The sequence below is a fragment of the Oncorhynchus clarkii genome, chromosome 25 (genome assembly GCF_045791955.1).
Source record: "Oncorhynchus clarkii lewisi isolate Uvic-CL-2024 chromosome 25, UVic_Ocla_1.0, whole genome shotgun sequence".
NCBI classification, from domain to species: Eukaryota; Metazoa; Chordata; class Actinopteri; order Salmoniformes; family Salmonidae; genus Oncorhynchus; species Oncorhynchus clarkii.
The window spans coordinates 42,712,365-42,729,864 of record NC_092171.1 but is presented as its reverse complement, the minus strand read 5'-3'; the positions used below and the strand labels follow the sequence as shown (position 1 = coordinate 42,729,864).

General features: G+C 45.0%; 1 protein-coding gene across 1 annotated transcript in view; it reads right to left on the bottom strand.

The window, feature by feature from the left end:
• The window catches only part of LOC139383710 (zinc finger, FYVE domain containing 26), a 148,064-nt gene that overhangs the window by 1,086 nt on the left and 129,478 nt on the right, over positions 1-17,500 (bottom strand). The window contains exons 35-41 of the mRNA XM_071128263.1: positions 17,430-17,500; positions 12,115-12,336; positions 8,460-8,657; positions 7,090-7,307; positions 6,452-6,602; positions 5,691-5,750; positions 2,621-2,803 (exon numbers count right to left, since the gene is read on the bottom strand). The exon at positions 17,430-17,500 is cut by the window's right edge and continues 139 nt beyond it. Coding sequence (XP_070984364.1) covers positions 2,621-2,803; positions 5,691-5,750; positions 6,452-6,602; positions 7,090-7,307; positions 8,460-8,657; positions 12,115-12,336; positions 17,430-17,500 — 1,103 coding nt within the window. The remainder of the gene's footprint in view (positions 1-2,620; positions 2,804-5,690; positions 5,751-6,451; positions 6,603-7,089; positions 7,308-8,459; positions 8,658-12,114; positions 12,337-17,429) is intronic.

Sequence of the window (17,500 nt, the reverse complement as noted above, 5' to 3'; positions counted from 1 at the left end):
AGAGCGTTGGACTAGTAACCGAAAGGTTGCAAGTTCGAATCCCCGAGCTGACAAGGTACAAATCTGTCTTTCTTTCCTTCTGCCCCTGAATGGCCACTGTTCCTAGGCCGTCATTGAAAATAAGAATTTGTTCTTAACTGACTTGCCTAGTTAAATAAAGGTAAAATAAAATACATCTTACTGGCAGCTATAACGCTTTATAAACGTATTATAAGCATGAATTAGCCTTTCTTTATGTCTTACAATATAAGGGTTATAATATGTGTTTAATTAGTTAAATTAAAGTGTTGTAGACTACTAAAGGAATAATGCCCTACTGAAAGGCTGTAAATGGCTGTGGTGTAAAAGTACTGAAGCACAAATACGTTAAAGTACTTTTAAGTACTACTGAAGTCGTTTTTTGGGGGGGTTTCTGAACTTTACTTTACTATTTATGTGATTGGCAACCTTTACTTTCACTATATTCCTAAAGAAAACTATGTACTTTTTACTCTATTCATTTTCCCCTGTCACCCAAAAGTACTCGTTACATTTTGAATGTTTAGCAGGACAGTAATATGGTCCAATTCACACAATTATAAAGAGAACATCCCTGGTCGTCCCTACTCCCTCTGATCTGGAGGACTCACTAAACAGAGAACATCCCTGGTCCTCCCTACTGCCTCTGATCTGGAGGACTCACTAAACAGAGAACATCCCTGGTCCTCCCTACTGCCTCTGATCTGGAGGACTCACTAAACAGAAAACATCCCTCGTCGTCCCTACTGCCTCTGATTTGGAGGACTCACTAAACAGAGAACATCCCTGGTCCTCCCTACAGTCTCTGATCTGGAGGACTCACTAAACAGAGAACATCCCTGGTCCTCCCTACTGCCTCTGATCTGGAGGACTCACTAAACAGAGAACATCCCTGGTCCTCCCTACTGCCTCTGATCTGGAGGACTCACTAAACAGAGAACATCCCTGGTCCTCCCTACTGCCTCTGATCTGGAGGACTCACTAAACAGAGAACATCCCTGGTCCTCCCTACTGCCTCTGATCTGGAGGACTCACTAAACAGAGAACATCCCTGGTCCTCCCTACTGCCTCTGATCTGGAGGACTCACTAAACAGAGAACATCCCTGGTCATCCCTACTGCCTCTGATCTGGAGGACTCACTAAACAGAGAACATCCCTGGTCATCCCTACTGCCTCTGATCTGGAGGACTCACTAAACAGAGAACATCCCTGGTCCTCCCTACTGCCTCTGATCTGGAGGACTCACTAAACAGAGAACATCCCTGGTCATCTTTACTGCCTCTGATCTGGTGGACTCACTAAACAGAGAACATCCCTGGTCCTCCCTACTGCCTCTGATCTGGAGGACTCACTAAACAGAGAACATCCCTGGTCCTCCCTACTGTCTCTGATCTGGAGGACTCACTAAACAGAGAACATCCCTGGTCCTCCCTACTGTCTCTGATCTGGAGGACTCACTAAACAGAGAACATCCCTGGTCATCTTTACTGCCTCTGATCTGGTGGACTCACTAAACAGAGAACATCCCTGGTCCTCCCTACTGCCTCTGATCTGGTGGACTCACTAAACAGAGAACATCCCTGGTCCTCCCTACTGCCTCTAATCTGGAGGACTCACTAAACAGAGAACATCCCTGGTCCTCCCTACTGCCTCTAATCTGGAGGACTCACTAAACACAAACACTTTGTTTGTAAATTATGTCTGAGTGTTGGGAGTGTGCCCCATGCTATCCGTACATTTAAAAAACAACAAAATGGTGCCGTCTGGTTTGCTTAATATAATATTATTAATATCATGAATTTGACATTATTTATACTTTTACTTTTGATACTTAAATATATTTAAAACCAAATACTTTTACACTTTTACTCAAGTAGTATTTTACTGGGTGACTTTTACTCAAGTAGTATTTTACTGGGTGACTTTTACTTGAGTGCCTTTATATTAAAGTATCTTTACTTTTACTCAAGTATGACAATTTTTCCCCACCACTGGTAAATGGTTAACTGATTGATTTGAAAGAGATTGTGGGGCCCCTTATCTGTTACTCACGTCTGTGGGGCCCCTTATCTGTAACTCACATCTGTGGGGCCCCTTATCTCTGTAACTCACGTCTGTGGGGCCCCTTGTCTCTGTAACTCACGTCTGTGGGGCCCTTTAATCAATCAATCAATCAATGGGGCCCCTTTATCTGTGTAACTCACGTCTGTGGGGCCCCTTATCTCTGTAACTCACGTCTGTGGGGCCCCTTATCTGTGTAACTCACGTCTGTGGGGCCCCTTATCTGTTACTCACGTCTGTGGGGCCCCTTATCTCTGTAACTCACGTCTGTGGGGCCCCTTATCTGTAACTCACGTCTGTGGGGCCCTTTATCTGTGTAACTCACGTCTGTGGGGCCCCTTATCTCTGTAACTCACGTCTGTGGGGCCCCTTATCTGTGTAACTCACGTCTGTGGGGCCCCTTATCTCTGTAACTCACGTCTGTGGGGCCCCTTATCTGTGTAACTCACGTCTGTGGGGCCCCTTATCTGTTACTCACGTCTGTGGGGCCCCTTATCTGTGTAACTCACGTCTGTGGGGCCCCTTATCTCTGTAACTCACGTCTGTGGGGCCCTTATCTGCGATGGAGACGCAGCTGAGTATGATGACATCACAGTCGTTCTTGGTGGCGGTGCCCGACTCGCCCACGCACTTCAGCAGCTGGCGCACGGCCCGGTACTGACGCTGGCGCACAAGCCTCTGGCCCGCACGCACGTATACCGTCAAGGCTTCCAGCTGGAAGTCCTAAGAGGAAGAGGAGGAGGAGGAAGAGGAAAAAAACTGTGTTTCATGTTTTATTAACAAATAAATCATGTACACAACCGTGCAAAAGTTTTGGGGTCACTTAGAAATGTCCTTGTTTTTGAAAGAAAAGCACGTTTCTTGGTCCATTAAAATAACATCAAATTGATCAGAAATACAGTGTAGACATTGTTAATGTTGTAAATGACTATTGTAGCTGGAAACTGCAGATTTTTAATGGAATATCTACATAGGAGTACAGAGGCCCATTATCAGCAACCATCACTCCTGTGTTCCAATGGCACGTTGTGTTAGCTAATCCAAGTTTATCATTTTAAAAGGCTAATTGGTCATTAGAAAACCCTTTTGCGTGGTCTAGGGCACTGCATCGCAGCGCTAGCTGTGCCACCAGAGACTCTGGGTTCGCGCCCAGGCTCTGTCGCAGCCGGCCGTGACTGGGAGGTCCGTGGGGCGACGCACAATTGGCCCGGCGTCGTCCGGGTTAGGGAGGGGTTGGCCGGTAGAAATATCCTTGTCTCATCGCGCACCAGCGACTCCTGTGGCGGGCCGGGTGCAGTGCGCGCTAACCAAGGTTGCCAGGTGCACGGTGTAGCCTCCGACACATTGGTGTGGCTGGCTTCCGGGTTGGATGCGCGCTGTGTTAAGAAGCAGTGCGGCTAGGTTGGGTTGTGTATCGGAGGATGCATGACTTTCGACCTTCGTCTCTCCCGAGCCCGTACGGGAGTTGTAGCGATGAGACAAGATAGTAGCTACTAATAATTGGATACTACGAAATTGGGGTGAAAAAGGGGGTAAAATTTTATTATAAATAAATTAAATAAAAACTTTTGCAATTGTGTTAGCACGGCTGAAAACTGTTGTGCTGATTTAAGAAGAAATAAAACTGTCCTTCTTTAAACTAGTTGAGTATCTGGAGCATCAGTATTTGTGGGTTCGATTACAGGCTCAAAAGGGCCAGAAACAAATACCTTTTTTTCTGAAACTCGTCAGTCTATTCTTGTTCTGAGTAAATGAAGGCTTTTCCATGCGAGAAATTGCCAAGAAACTGAAGATCACGTACAACGCGGTGACCTACTCCCTTCACAGAACAACGCAAACCAATATTTATATTTACATTTCTCCCAACAGACATCGTCACGGAGATGGACGGATATAACTTCCTAGACCACGATGTGACAGCACAGACATTCTCCCAACATGGTGTCAGCATGTCACATGACCACAGTGTTATGTAATAAGGTTTATTGTGCATCTCCAACACAGACGTGACATTTCTGGGTACATTAACATGCCTTCTGTCAGGATGGGAGTAAGTCCTGTGTTTATGTTTTAGGTTGTAGGAGCAGCAGGTACGAAGATTTTCATTTATCTGCTGACCAATGTTTCTCCTCAGTTTCTTCCTTTAGTTTCTGTTTCCTGTTTCTTTCCCTTATTAGGTTCTGACCTATCAGGTAGAGTTTCAATCCACCGTTAACGGTAACTTGGCAACCAACTTTGGTGCAGCGGGTTTTTTTTCTCTCGCCATGCTAGGTGCCTTCGGGTTTATCCAGATTATGTTGAAGCGAATTGAATTCGATTTCAGTCGCTTGTAAGTACTTAAAGAAATCGGTATTTGAATAATCCAAATCTTTCTTGTAATTGATTGAATGACAGTACATATGTATTGTAGTGAACATGTTCAGAATGTATGATGCCACTTTGGAACCAGGAATGAACGGTTTTAAACTCATTCTAGTTGAGTCGTCAGTTACTTGGTCCTCTTGTTCGTCTAAACTCATTCTAGTCGAGTCGTCAGTTACTTGGTCCTCTTGTTTGTCTAAACTCATTCTAGTCGAGTCGACAGTTACTTGGTCCTCTTGTTTGTCTAAACTCATTCTAGTCGAGTCGTCAGTTACTTGGTCCTCTTGTTCGTCTAAACTCATTCTAGTCAAGTCGTCAGTTACTTGGTCCTCTTGTTCGTCTAAACTCATTCTAGTCGAGTCGTCAGTTACTTGGTCCTCTTGTTCGTCTAAACTCATTCTAGTCGAGTCGTCAGTTACTTGGTCCTCTTGTTCGTCTAAACTCATTCTAGTCGAGTCGTCAGTTACTTGGTCCTCTTGTTTGTCTAAACTCATTCTAGTCGAGTCGACAGTTACTTGGTCCTCTTGTTCGTCTAAACTCATTCTAGTCGAGTCTTTAGTTACTTGGTCCTCTTGTTTGTCTAAACTCATTCTAGTCGAGTCTTTAGTTACTTGGTCCTCTTGTTTGTCTAAACTCATTCTAGTCGAGTCGACAGTTACTTGGTCCTCTTGTTTGTCTAAACTCATTCTAGTCGAGTCTTTGGTTACTTGGTCCTCTTGTTTGTCTAAACTCATTCTAGTCGAGTCTTTGGTTACTTGGTCCTCTTGTTTGTCTAAACTCATTCTAGTCGAGTCGTTAGTTACTTGGTCCTCTTGTTCGTCTAAACTCATTCTAGTCGAGTCGTTAGTTACTTGGTCCTCTTGTTCGTCTAAACTCATTCTAGTCGAGTCGTCAGTTACTTGGTCCTCTTGTTCGTCTAAACTCATTCTAGTCGAGTCGTCAGTTACTTGGTCCTCTTGTTTGTCTAAACTCATTCTAGTCGAGTCGACAGTTACTTGGTCCTCTTGTTCGTCTAAACTCATTCTAGTCGAGTCGACAGTTAATTGGTCCTCTGTGTTTCGCTCTCTATATCTAGTATTTGCCATAACAGGTAGTTGCCAACATAACGTTTCAGTTATTTCTTGACTTTAAAGTCGAGGTATTTTCTATTTAAGAGGAATAGTTGAGTAAAGTAAGGAAACTCCAGACGTATCCACCTGACTACCTCCTGGTCACCATACCGGAAATCAGTGTGAATACTGTCTCTTACCTGTATGACTCGGTATGCGATACCAAACCCCTCTTCGATGTTCTTTCCTCCCAACATCACCTGCAATGTAAATGCAATGACACAGATGTCAGTGGTCGCCCCATATGATTCAGTATCGGTTAACGACATCAATACGATCTGTTAATAGCACAAGTACTTAAGACACTACCATTCTGTTTTATGGCCCAAGTGACACGCTATACTCCCTGTCTAGTGCCCTAACGCCCCGCATAGTGCCCTAACGCCCCCGTCTAGTGCCCTAACGCCCCGTCTAGTGCCCTAACGCCCCGCCTAGTGCCCTAACGCCCCGTCGAGTGCCCTAACGGCCCGTCGAGTACCCTAACGCCCCGTCGAGTGCCCTAACGCCCCGTCGAGTGCCCTAACGCCCCGTCGAGTGCCCTAATGCCCCGTCGAGTGCCCTAATGCCCCGTCGAGTGCCCTAACGCCCCGCCTAGTGCCCTAACGCCCCGCCTAGTGCCCTAACGCCCCGCCTAGTGCCCTAACGCCCCGCCTAGTGCCCTAACGCCCCGCCTAGTGCCCTAACGCCCCGCCTAGTGCCCTAACGCCCCGCCTAGTGCCCTAACGCCCCGCCTAGTGCCCTAACGCCCCGCCTGGTGCCCTAACGCCCCGCCTGGTGCCCTAACTCTCCATCTGGTGCCCTAACTCTCCATCTGGTGCCCTAACTCTCCATCTAGTGCCCTAACGCCCCGTCTAGTGCACTATTCCCTATCTTTGAGAAGCTTTGCGGGGGGCAGGCTCACCTTGCAGGCTACATCGATCTTCATAGCGCTGGGGCCGAACAGAGTGGGAGGAGTGCTGGAGGAGGCAGAGGGGGTGAGGGCGGAGCTGGATGTTTCACAGTGCTGCAGGAACCGAGTCACCTCCAGCTGGAGCTCTATCGTGTTCATGTGTCTAGTTCAGGAAAACAAAAGGAGGAAATGTCACATGATCGCAGCCTCACTAAAGCCTCACTGCTCAGGAGAGATGGCTGCACTACGCAATTAAATCAGTTATGGTCACACATGCTTACTTTACAAGCCCTTAACCAACCTTTAACTAACCTTCAGCCGTCTAAACGTTTGAATAGTTAAGTCTCCGCCTCCCTCTAGTCTCCGCCTCCCTCTAGTCTCTGCCTCCCTCTAGCCTCCGCCTCCCTCTAGCCTCCGCCTCCGCCTCCGCCTCCCTCTAGCCTCCGCCTCCCTCTAGCCTCCGCCTCTCTCTAGCCTCCGCCTCTCTCTAGCCTCCGCCTCCCTCTAGCCTCCGCCTCTCTCTAGCCTCCGCCTCCCTCTAGCCTCCGCCTCCCTCTAGCCTCCGCCTCCCTCTAGTCTCCCGGCCCCTCTAGTCTCCCGGCCCCTCTAGTCTCCGGGCCCCTCTAGTCTCCGGGCCCCTCTAGTCTCACCTGGACACATCACTAGAAGACATCTTCTTTCTGAAGGAGTTAGAGGTGCTCTTCTTCCTGTTAGTGCTGTTGGTACGTGTTCCCTGTTGCTCCTGAAGGTAAGTTCTGAGGTGCTCCTTGGCCCGAACCAGCCATCTCCGCTGGTCTCCCAGCTGTACGTAGGACACGACACCGTGGGTGAAGAACCGGATACACGTCATGGCCGCTCGTACGTGGTCCTGACAGGAGGGAGGAGAGGGTTATTCTGTTTCTAATCAGATTCAGATCTTATTATCTTATAGAGGGGCTCCACTGCTACTTAGTTCTTTATTCTAGAGAGGGGGGTGGTGGGGGATTGGAGGAGAGGAGAGGGGGGTGGTGGGAGGAGTAGAGGAGAGGAGGGGTGGTGGGAGGAGTGGAGGAGAGGAGGGGTGGGGTGGTGGGAGGAGTAGAGGAGAGGAGGTGTGGTGGGAGGAGTAGAGGAGAGGAGAGGAGGGGTGGTGGGAGGAGTGGAGGAGAGGAGGGGTGGTGGGAGGAGTGGAGGAGAGGAGGGGTGGTGGGAGGAGTGGAGGAGAGGAGGGGTGGTGGGAGGAGTAGAGGAGAGGAGGGGTGGTGGGAGGAGGAGAGGAGGGGTGGGTGGGTGGGAGGAGTAGAGGAGAGGAGGGGTGGGTGGGTGGGAGGAGTAGAGGAGAGGAGGGGTGGTGGGAGGAGTGGAGGAGAGGAGAGGAGGGGTGGTGGGAGGAGTAGAGGAGAGGGGGGTGGTGGGAGGAGTGGAGGAGAGGAGGGGTGGTGGGAGGAGTGGAGGAGAGGAGAGGAGGGGTGGTGGGAGGAGTAGAGGAGAGGAGGGGTGGTGGGAGGAGTGGAGGAGAGGAGGGGTGGTGGGAGGAGTGGAGGAGAGGAGGGGTGGTGGGAGGAGTAGAGGAGAGGAGGGGTGGTGGGAGGAGTAGAGGAGAGGAGAGGAGGGGTGGTGGGAGGAGTAGAGGAGAGGAGGGGTGGTGGGAGGAGTGGAGGAGAGGAGGGGTGGTGGGAGGAGTGGAGGGGTGGTGGGTGGAGTAGAGGAGTGGAGGGGTGGTGGGAGGAGTAGAGGAGAGGAGGGCTGGTGGGGGAGAGGAGGAGAGGAGGGGTGGTGGGAGGAGTGGAGGAGAGGAGGGGTGGTGGGAGGAGTGGCGGAGAGGAGGGGTGGTGGGGGGAGTGGAGGGGTGGTGGGAGGAGTAGAGGAGAGGAGGGGTGGTGGGAGGAGTAGAGGAGAGGAGGGGTGGTGGGAGGAGTAGAGGAGAGGAGGGGTGGTGGGAGGAGTAGAGGAGAGGAGGGGTGATGGGAGGAGTAGAGGAGAGGAGGGGTGGTGGGAGGAGTAGAGGAGAGGAGGGGTGGTGGGAGGAGTACAGACTAACCATCATGAACTGCTGTAGCTGGTATAGTGTGTGGAAGTGTCCCCGGCGCTGCAGCAGTTGACAGGAGGAGAGGAGGTATCGGCTACAGACCTCCAGGCCTGGATCTAGGGTCTCCAGTAACCCCTGCAGCATCCCCAGACGACCCCTCTCCAGACTAGGCTGCAATACGCCCTCCAGGAACACCTCCTCTGGACATTCCTGGAGGGCCATGGAGGGAGGGACAACTGTTGAACTCATGTCCCCTTGGTTTCTAATATCTATAAATAGGTTTTATAGGGTTCTAATAGGTTTCTAATATCGATAAATAGGTTTAATAGGGTTCTAATAGGTTTCTAATATATATAAATAGGTTTAATAGGGTTCTAATAGGTTTATAATATCGATAAATAGGTTTTATAGGGTTCTAATAGGTTTCTAATATCTATAAATAGGTTTAATAGGTTTTATAGGGTTCTAATAGGTTTCTAATATCTATAAATAGGTTTAATAGGGTTCTAATAGGTTTCTAATATCTATAAATAGGTTTAATAGGTTTCTAATAGGTTTCTAATATCTATAAATAGGTTTAATAGGGTTCTAATATCTATAATTAGGTTTAATAGGTTTCTAATATCTATAAATAGGTTTAATAGGTTTCTAATAGGGTTCTAATATGTTTCTAATATCTATAAATAGGTTTAATAGGGTTCTAATAGGTTTCTAATATCTATAAATAGGTTTTATAGGGTTCTAATAGGTTTCTAATATCGATAAATAGGTTTAATAGGGTTCTAATAGGTTTCTAATATCTATAAATAGGTTTAATAGGTTTCTAATAGGTTTCTAATATCTATAAATAGGTTTAATAGGGTTCTAATATCTATAATTAGGTTTAATAGGTTTCTAATATCTATAAATAGGTTTAATAGGTTTCTAATAGGGTTCTAATATGTTTCTAATATCTATAAATAGGTTTAATAGGGTTCTAATAGGTTTCTAATATCTATAAATAGGTTTTATAGGGTTCTAATAGGTTTCTAATATCGATAAATAGGTTTAATAGGGTTCTAATAGGTTTCTAATATCTATAAATAGGTTTAATAGGGTTCTAATAGGTTTATAATATCGATAAATAGATTTTATAGGGTTCTAATAGGTTTCTAATATCTATAAATAGGTTTAATAGGTTTTATAGGGTTCTAATATCTATAAATAGGTTTAATAGGTTTTATAGGGTTCTAATAGGTTTCTAATATCTATAAATAGGTTTAATAGGTTTCTAATAGGGTTCTAATATGTTTCTAATATCTATAAATAGGTTTAATAGGGTTCTAATAGGTTTCTAATATCTATAAATAGGTTTAATAGGTTTCTAATAGGTTTCTAATATCTATAAATAGGTTTAATAGGGTTCTAATATATATAATTAGGTTTAATAGGTTTCTAATATCTATAATTAGGTTTAATAGGGTTCTAATATCTATAATTAGGTTTAATAGGTTTCTAATATCTATAAATAGGTTTAATAGGTTTCTAATAGGGTTCTAATATGTTTCTAATATCTATAAATAGGTTTAATAGGGTTCTAATAGGTTTCTAATATCTATAAATAGGTTTTATAGGGTTCTAATAGGTTTCTAATATCGATAAATAGGTTTAATAGGGTTCTAATAGGTTTCTAATATCTATAAATAGGTTTAATAGGGTTCTAATAGGTTTATAATATCGATAAATAGATTTTATAGGGTTCTAATAGGTTTCTAATATCTATAAATAGGTTTAATAGGTTTTATAGGGTTCTAATATCTATAAATAGGTTTAATAGGTTTTATAGGGTTCTAATAGGTTTCTAATATCTATAAATAGGTTTAATAGGTTTCTAATAGGGTTCTAATATGTTTCTAATATCTATAAATAGGTTTAATAGGTTTCTAATATCTATAAATAGGTTGAATAGGTTTCTAATAGGTTTCTAATATCTATAAATAGGTTTAATAGGGTTCTAATATATATAATTGGGTTTAATAGGTTTCTAATATCTATAATTAGGTTTAATAGGGTTCTAATATCTATAAATAGGTTTAATAGGGTTCTAATATCTATAAATAGGTTGAATAGGGTTCTAATATCTATAAATAGGTTGAATAGGGTTCTAATATCTATAAATAGGTTTAATAGGGTTCTAATATCTATAATTAGGTTTAATAGGTTTCTAATATCTATAATTAGGTTTAATAGGGTTCTAATATCTATAATTAGGTTTAATAGGTTTCTAATATCTATAAATAGGTTGAATAGGTTTTATAGGGTTCTAATAGGTTTCTAATATCTATAAATAGGTTTAATAGGGTTCTAATATCTATAAATAGGTTTAATAGGGTTCTAATAGGTTTCTAATATCTATAAATAGGTTTAATAGGTTTCTAATATCTATAAATAGGTTTAATAGGTTTAATATGGTTCTAATAGGTTTCTAATATCTATAAATAGGTTTAATAGGTTTTATAGGGTTCTAATAGGGTTCTAATATCTATAAATAGGTTTAATAGGTTTTATAGGGTTCTAATAGGTTTCTAATATCTATAAATAGGTTTAATAGGGTTCTAATAGGGTTCTAATATCTATAAATAGGTTTAATAGGTTTTATAGGGTTCTAATAGGTTTCTAATATCTATAAATAGGTTTAATAGGTTTCTAATAGGGTTCTAATATCTATAAATAGGTTTAATAGGTTTCTAATAGGTTTCTAATATCTATAAATAGGTTTAATAGGGTTCTAATATCTATAAATAGGTTTAATAGGGTTCTAATATCTATAATTAGGTTTAATAGGGTTCTAATATCTATAAATAGGTTTAATAGGGTACTAATATCTATAAATAGGTTTAATAGGGTTCTAATATCTATAAATAGGTTTAATAGGGTTCTAATATCTATAAATAGGTTTAATAGGGTTCTAATATCTATAATTAGGTTTAATAGGGTTCTAATATCTATAAATAGGTTTAATAGGGTTCTAATATCTATAATTAGGTTTAATAGGGTTCTAATATCTATAAATAGGTTTAATAGGGTTCTAATAGGTTTCTAATATATATAAATAGGTTTCTAATAGGTTTTATAGGGTTCTAATAGGTTTCTAATATCTATAAATTGTTTGAGTATACAGTTCCAGGACAATCGATGCTATCCGGCTCGAAGGACCATAACTCCTTATTTATTTTAATCAGGCAGATCACTTAAATAATTCTTATTTACCATGACAACCTGGCTCCACCTTAATACAAATCCTCAACAACAGCAACAAATAAAGTAGCATTGACCTTGAAGTTCACAGTAATGAGATAAGATCTCCGTGACCATTAATGACCCCTGATCTCTGACCCCTGACCTTACTGAGCAGGTGTTGCAGGGCGTCCATCATGTTGTCATGTCTCATGAGGAAGCTGACCAGGGCCAAATCATGACTTCTAAACCCTGATTATTAACCCCTGAACCCTTCATAACCCCTAAACCTTGACCCCCTAACCTCTGACCCCTGACCTTCCTGAGCAGGTCTGGCGGGCGTCCATCATGTTGTCATGTCTCATGAGGAAGCTGACCAGGGACAAATCATTACTTCTAACCCCTGATTATTAACCCCTAAACCTTGACCCCCTAACCTCTGACCCCTGACCTTGCTGAGTAGGTGCTGCAGGGCGTCCTTCATGTTGTCGTGTCTCATCAGGAAGGAGACCAGGGCCAGGTGAGTCCCGTAGCTGGACAGGTAGTACAAGCTCTCTTGATACAGGCTGTTGCCCTGACCCTGAACCCCCTCTGGCCAGTCCACTGATCCTCCAGGCTCACAAAGAGCTTCCTCAAGCTCCCTCAGAGACCACAGGATGTCCTCACTGAAAGACTGATACACAGAGCGAGAGACAGAGAGAAAGCGAAAGAGAGGGAGAAAGAGACAGAGACGGAGAGGGAGACAGAGACAGAGAGGGAGACAGAGAGGGAGACAGAGACAGAGAGGGAGACAGAGACGGAGGGAGAAAGAGACGTAGAGGGAGAAAGAGACGTAGAGGGAGAAAGAGACGTAGAGGGAGAAAGAGACGTAGAGGGAGACAGAGACGGAGAGGGAGACAGAGACGGAGAGGGAGACAGAGACGGAGAGGGAGACAGAGACGGAGAGGGAGACAGAGAGGGAGACGGAGACGGAGACGGAGAGGGAGACAGAGAGGGAGACGGAGACGGAGACGGAGACGGAGAGGGAGACAGAGACGGCGTGAGAGATAGAGAGCGAGACACAAAGAAACAAACACACACACACACAGTGAATGATGGTACAATAACAGAAAACGAGGGCGGTTGGTTGCATAACCTAGTGACCTGCAGTGTTACATAATATCTCTTTATATCCAGATCAACCAGTTTCTATTTATTTTAGTTTATTTATTTAACTAGGCAAGTCAGTTAAGAACAAATTCGTATTGACAATGACGGCCTAGGAACAGTGGGTTAACCTGCCTTGTTCAGGGGGCAGAACGACAGATTTTTACCATGTCGGGGATTCGATCTTAGCAACCTTTCGGTTACCAGTCCAACGCTCTCACCTGCTATACTGAACGAAAATGTAACAAAAAAATAAACGCAACAACGAAACAATTTCAAAATTTTTACCGAGTTACAATTCATATGAGGAAATCAGTCAATTAAAATAAATTCATGAGGCCCTAATCTATGTATTTCTCTGTATTAATCTGGGATTACAGATATACTATGTCGGTCTCAGAGCTTGGGGTGTGGATCAGAAAGCCAGTCAGTATCTGGTATGACCACCATTAGCCTCATGCAGCGTGACACATCTCCTTCTCATGGAGTTGATCAGGCTGTTGGTTGTGGCCTGTGGAATGTTGTCCCACTCCTCTTCAATGGCTGTGTGAAGTTGCTGGATAATGGCGGGAACTGGAACATGCTGTCGTACATGTCGATCCAGAGCATCCCAAACATGCTCAATGGGTGACATGTCTGGTGAGTATGCAGGCCATGGAAGAACTGGGACATTTTCAGCTTCCAGGAATTGTGTACAGATCCTTGCGACATGGGGCCGTGCATTATCATGCTGAAACATGAAGTGATGGTGGTGGATGAATGGCACGATAATGAGTCTCAGGATCTCTTCACTGTATCTCTGAGCATTCAAATTGCAATCAGGGAGGGAATAGGGCCCTGGTAAACAGTAGTGTTCTATATAGGGAATAGGGCCCTGGTCTATAGTAGTGTTCTATATAGGGAATAGGGCTCTGGTCAACAGTAGTGTACTATATAGGGAATAGGGCCCTGGTCAACAGTAGTGTACTATATAGGGAATAGGGCGCCATTTGGGACATAACCACTTTAATGGTCTCCTTTTCAGACGGCTGAGCAGAGCAGAACGACCTTTTAGCAGAGAACACACAGGTCATGTCCTAAATCGTACCCTACACCCTACACAGTGCAGTACGTTTGACCAGGGCCCATAGTGCACTACCTAGGGAATAGGGTTCTATTGGGGACAAAGACACATCGTTAAACCACTGGCAACAGTGAAGACTGGAGCTCTTTGTTGTGAGATCAGAACAGTAAACAACACCATCGTTTGGCATGACTGGTTCACAGTACAACTGAGTCCGGTAAGTACTGGGTACAGGGAACCAAGGTAACAAAACATCAAGATCACCAGTGTTGCAATACAGTCTATACTATAAATACAGTCTATATCAATACAGTCTATATCAATACAGTCTATATCAATACAGTCTACACTACAAATGCAGTCTATACTATAAATACAGTCTATACTATAAATACAGTCTATACTATAAATACAGTCTATATCAATACAGTCTATATCAATACAGTCTATACTATAAATACAGTCTATATCAATACAGTCTATGCTATAAATTGTAACTTCCCATTTTATAATAGATTAGATTATTAGATAATATATTTATATGACGTATTGTACAGTTTGTGTTTTTAGGTATTATGTGATATATTATGTCCGTTTAAGCACCAAATGAATGTCCCCCGAGGTGGAATAATACAGTCTAAGACTAGGTCTAATGTGGGAACGTTAAGACTAGGTCTACTGTGGGAACGTTAAGACTAGGTCTAATGTGGGAACGTTAAGACCTAAGACTAGGTCTACTGTGGGAACGTTAAGACTAGGTCTAATGTGGGAACGTTAAGACTAGGTCTAATGTGGGAACGTTAAGACTAGGTCTAATGTGGGAACGTTAAGACTAGGTCTAATGTGGGAACGTTAAGACCTAAGACTAGGTCTACTGTGGGAACGTTAAGACTAGGTCTAATGTGGGAACGTTAAGACCTAAGACTAGGTCTACTGTGGGAACGTTAAGACTAGGTCTAATGTGGGAACGTTAAGACTAGGTCTAATGTGGGAACGTTAAGACTAGGTCTAATGTGGGAACGTTAAGACTAGGTCTAATGTGGGAACGTTAAGACTAGGTCTAATGTGGGAACGTTAAGACCTAAGACTAGGTCTACTGTGGGAACGTTAAGACTAGGTCTAATGTGGGAACGTTAAGACTAGGTCTACTGTGGGAACGTTAAGACTAGGTCTACTGTGGGAACGTTACGACTAGGTCTAATGTGGGAACGTTAAGACTAGGTCTAATGTGGGAACGTTAAGACTAGGTCTAATGTGGGAACGTTAAGACCTAAGACTAGGTCTACTGTGGGAACGCTAAGACTAGGTCTAATGTGGGAACGTTAAGACTAGGTCTACTGTGGGAACGTTAAGACTAGGTCTAATGTGGGAACGTTAAGACCTAAGACTAGGCCTACTGTGGGAACGTTAAGACTAGGTCTAATGTGGGAACGTTAAGACTAGGTCTAATGTGGGAACGTTAAGATTAGGTCTAATGTGGGAACGTTAAGACTAGGTCTAATGTGGGAACGTTAAGACCTAAGACTAGGTCTACTGTGGGAACGTTAAGACTAGGTCTACTGTGGGAACGTTAAGACTAGGTCTAATGTGGGAACGTTAAGACCTAAGACTAGGTCTACTGTGGGAACGTTAAGACTAGGTCTAATGTGGGAACGTTAAGACTAGGTCTAATGTGGGAACGTTAAGACTAGGTCTAATGTGGGAACGTTAAGACTAGGTCTAATGTGGGAACGTTAAGACCTAAGACTAGGTCTACTGTGGGAACGTTAAGACTAGGTCTAATGTGGGAACGTTAAGACTAGGTCTACTGTGGGAACGTTAAGACTAGGTCTACTGTGGGAACGTTAAGACTAGGTCTAATGTGGGAACGTTAAGACTAGGTCTAATGTGGGAACGTTAAGACTAGGTCTAATGTGGGAACGTTAAGACCTAAGACTAGGTCTACTGTGGGAACGCTAAGACTAGGTCTAATGTGGGAACGTTAAGACTAGGTCTACTGTGGGAACGTTAAGACTAGGTCTAATGTGGGAACGTTAAGACTAGGTCTAATGTGGGAACGTTAAGACCTAAGACTAGGTCTACTGTGGGAACGTTAAGACTAGGTCTAATGTGGGAACGTTAAGACTAGGTCTAATGTGGGAACGTTAAGATTAGGTCTAATGTGGGAACGTTAAGACTAGGTCTAATGTGGGAACGTTAAGACCTAAGACTAGGTCTAATGTGGGAACGTTAAGACTAGGTCTACTGTGGGACCGTTAAGACTTTTTCCACAGTGATAACAGTAAACACCACTGTGTGCCCAACAGTTACATAACTGGTTGAAAATAAGACACGGAAACCTCACAGCGAGGGCACAGCGAGGGCACAGCGAGGGCACAGCGAGGGCACAGCGAGGGCACAGCGAGGGCACAGCGGGAACAGCGAGGGCACAGAGGGAACAGCGAGGGCACAGCGAGGGCACAGCGAGGGCACAGCGAGGGCACAGCGAGGGCACAGAGGGAACAGCGAGGGCACAGAGGGAACAGCGAGGGCACATCGAGGGCACAGCGAGGGCACAGCGAAGGCACAGCGAGGGCACAGCGAGGGCACAGCGAGGGCACAGAGGGAACAGCGAGGGCACAGAGGGAACAGCGAGGCCACATCGAGGGCACAGCGAGGGCACATTGAGGGCACAGCGAGGGCACAGAGGGAACAGCGAGGCCACAGAGGGAACAGCGAGGCCACATCGAGGGCACAGCGAGGGCACAGCGAGGCCACATCGAAGGCACAGCGAGGGCACAGAGGGAACAGCGAGGGCACAGCGAGGGCACAGAGGGAACAGCGAGGGAACAGCGAGGGCACAGCGAGGCCACATCGAAGGCACAGCGAGGGCACAGAGGGAACAGCGAGGCCACAGAGGGAACAGCGAGGCCACATGGAGGGCACAGCGAGGGCACAGCGAGGCCACATCGAAGGCACAGCGAGGGCACAGCGAGGGCACAGAGGGAACAGCGAGGGCACAGCGAGGGCACATCGAGGGCACAGCGAGGGCACAGCGAGGCCACATCGAAGGCACAGCGAGGGCACAGCGAGGGCACAGCGAGGGCACAGAGGGAACAGCGAGGCCACAGCGAGGGCACAGCGAGGGCACAGCGAGGGCACAGCGAGGGCACAGAGGGAACAGCGAGGCCACATCGAAGGCACAGCAAGGGCACAGCGAGGGCACTGCGAGAGCACAGAGGCCACATCGAGGGCACAGCGAGGGCACAGCGAGGGCACTGCGAGGGCACTGCGAGGGCACAGCGAGGGCACGTCGTTGAACGTAAACAATCAACGACGGCTGTGTTCCGTGTGGCTCAGTTGGTATGAACGTGGCATGGCAGTGTTGCTACCAATGAGAGAGACACACTGTTGTGGGTTCAATTCCTGCAGCCATCCTATAGACATACTAAAACCGCTCACTGTCGCAGAACAGACTAATAAACATGTAGGCTTTAAAAATAAAAATAAAACTCTTCTGTAAATCACTTGAGATTAAGTGTCTTCAATATACCATTATGGTGATGTTTATCTCTCACCGTGGCCAGCGTGGATCTGACGGTGCTCTCCAGATGAGAGACTATCTCCTGCAGCAGCCGAGGACCCAGGT